This window comes from Phalaenopsis equestris, unplaced genomic scaffold (genome assembly GCF_001263595.1).
Source record: "Phalaenopsis equestris unplaced genomic scaffold, ASM126359v1 Scaffold000002, whole genome shotgun sequence".
NCBI classification, from domain to species: domain Eukaryota; kingdom Viridiplantae; phylum Streptophyta; class Magnoliopsida; order Asparagales; family Orchidaceae; genus Phalaenopsis; species Phalaenopsis equestris.
Window position 1 is genome coordinate 71,219,282 of NW_018164444.1, and position 2,298 is coordinate 71,221,579.

At 36.8% G+C, this 2,298-nt stretch overlaps 1 protein-coding gene across 1 annotated transcript; it reads right to left on the reverse strand.

Moving 5' to 3' along the window:
* Nucleotides 1–291: 291 nt before the first annotated feature.
* LOC110035915 (putative pentatricopeptide repeat-containing protein At5g37570) lies at nt 292–1,482 on the reverse strand. The gene is made up of 2 exons (XM_020740254.1): nt 566–1,482; nt 292–461 (listed from the first exon to the last, which is right to left on the reverse strand). The coding sequence occupies exons 1-2, from the start codon at nt 1,413–1,415 to the stop codon at nt 418–420; spliced, it is 894 nt and encodes a 297-aa protein (XP_020595913.1). The 5' UTR covers nt 1,416–1,482; the 3' UTR covers nt 292–417.
* Between the last annotated feature and the right edge of the window lie 816 nt (nt 1,483–2,298).

A 2,298-nucleotide genomic window follows, 5' to 3' on the forward strand; every position in this document is an offset into this window, starting at 1 on the left:
CGACTCATAGCTATCTCTGCTAAATAAATATGCCGCCATGCTCGACACGCCCCAAGCAGAGCACTCCAAATAACATCATCAGGCTCCATTGGCATCTCCTTTACAAAGCAAATGGCGTCATTAAGCAAGCCAACTCGACCAAGGAGGTCCACCATGCAGCCATAATGCTCAATCCCTGGAGCAACAGAGTAACTCGTTGTCATGTTTCTGAAAAATTGAATTCCTCTCTCGATAAGACCCATGTGGACACAGGCACTCAGGACTCCAACAAAGGTTATCCCATCAGAATTCCAAGTAATGACATCTCTCTTTTCCATTGCAGAGAACACATCGATTGCACTGTTGATGCAACCACATTTTGCATACATGTCGATGAGCCCATTTTTTATGTAGATGTTCCCATTGAATCCGTTGTTATTAGAATACAAATGGATCCATCTCCCCCAATCGAGAGCACCAAGCTTCGAACATGACGATAACACGAGCAAAAGAGTAGCATCATTGGGCTTAATATTTGTTGAAATAAGCATTTGATGGAAAACATTCAAAACATTCGAGAACTTACCATGTCGAGCATGCCCTTGAATCAGCCCATTCCATGAGAAAACATTCTTAACAGGCATGATTGCAAAGAATCTCTCACAAGCTCCAATAAAATCCACATTGGCATAGCCAAACAACATAGTATTCCAAGATTGAACATCACGCACTGGCATACTAGCAAAGAGCTCCTCTGCGGTGGCAATATCTCCATGTTCTATGAAAGCCGAAATCATGGTGCCCCATACTATCACATCATGCTCTTCTAACTGATTAAAAAGATTAAAAGCATTTTTCATATCACCAACAGCAATATAAGCTCTTATTATAGCAGTCCACACAACAACATTTCTTTCAGGCATATCCTCAAACATCTTATAAGCTAGCCCCGCTCCTACCTTGATTGCATACATTTCAATTAGGGAAGTTCCGACAAATAAGTTCGATCTGAGGCCAGTTTTTAAAGCAAAACAATGAACCTGATCTCCCGCCATACGGGCAGGGATCATTGAACAAGACTTGATAACAAAAGGAAAAGTGAAGAGGTTAGGTCTTACATCCCTCCTCTTCATTTGAGTGAATAGCAGCAGCGTCTCTCTGTGGAGGCCGGCCTCTGCGGAGCCTTTGAACATGACGTTCCAGAGAACGGTGTCCGGTTGAAGAATTTGATCGAACAGTTGACGGGCGGATTGCGGATTGCTGGATTCAAAGAAGGCAATGGCGGATTTGGGAGCAAGGCGCCGACTTTGGAGGAGGCCATGGATGATGATTTGGGATTGGATTTGGAATAGGTGATCAGAAAGTCTGCATTTGTGGAGGAGAGAGAATAGACTCTGTTCCACAAATCTATAAGGCTCGTTTACAGATGGAAGCATGTGTATTTTACCGTTCGAATTCTGCTCGTATAATAATATGAGTAATATTATCGAAGTAGAAGAAAAACGGCGATTATGAGCTTAATGGATAAAATTACCGTTCTGTTGCATAAATTTGGCATAATTTTAGAAAGGTGCTCCCCTAACTATTTTTTTTTTATTCAGAGCTTAGAAAATTTTATGAATATAAAACTTCTTTGTGATAGACGGTTTTAATAAAAAAATTATAAAAATTGACCTTTCAATGGTCGTTTATAATAAAAAATTATTTTTATTTTAATAATTTAAGTATAAATTTTTAGTAAAGTATAAAGGAATAATTTTGAAAAGTAGCTCCTTTAGTTAATTTTTATATTATTAGGAACTTAAGAAATTAAAATTATAAAAAAAATTGTTAGTTAAATGCATTTTAAATAAAATTGACACGCACTCAATATATTTTTATCATCTATCACAAATTTTGAGACATGACACATATCCAAATATTTCAACAAATATTCAAATATGGATTAAAAGTCATTCAAAACTTTGATTTCAACAAACTTACTGTAAAACTAATCGGCTCGATGAAAGACCAAACGATAGTAAAAATGATTTAATACGAGTCAAATCAAACCTACATCAAGCCCCTAAATCACTTTTGGAAGCCTTACGAGCATAATTGGAAGGTAAAATGGATTATGAATATGAAATTATTATATTATAATTGTGCATCTCGATAAGATGAATCCAACGAGTATAATATCACTCATTTTTTACTTCATTAAGATACTAAAGTTTCCATCAAACGCTGCCTGATCAAGTGGATCTTTCTGGGTTATTTGATCAATAATGGTCTAAACTTCTTCTTTATTTGCAATATTGACTCTATAAATAGAGCCCC

What these genes read in the sequence shown, in the direction of transcription:
- LOC110035915 (XM_020740254.1), bottom strand. Translation starts at nt 1,415, where the DNA reads ATGCTTCCATCTGTAAACGAGCCTTATAGATTTGTGGAACAGAGTCTA. An exon ending in TCAAGGGCATGCTCGACATG is followed by an intron (nt 462 to 565) that starts GTAAGTTCTCGA and finishes TCATGTTCGAAG; the next exon opens with CTTGGTGCTCTCGATTGGGG.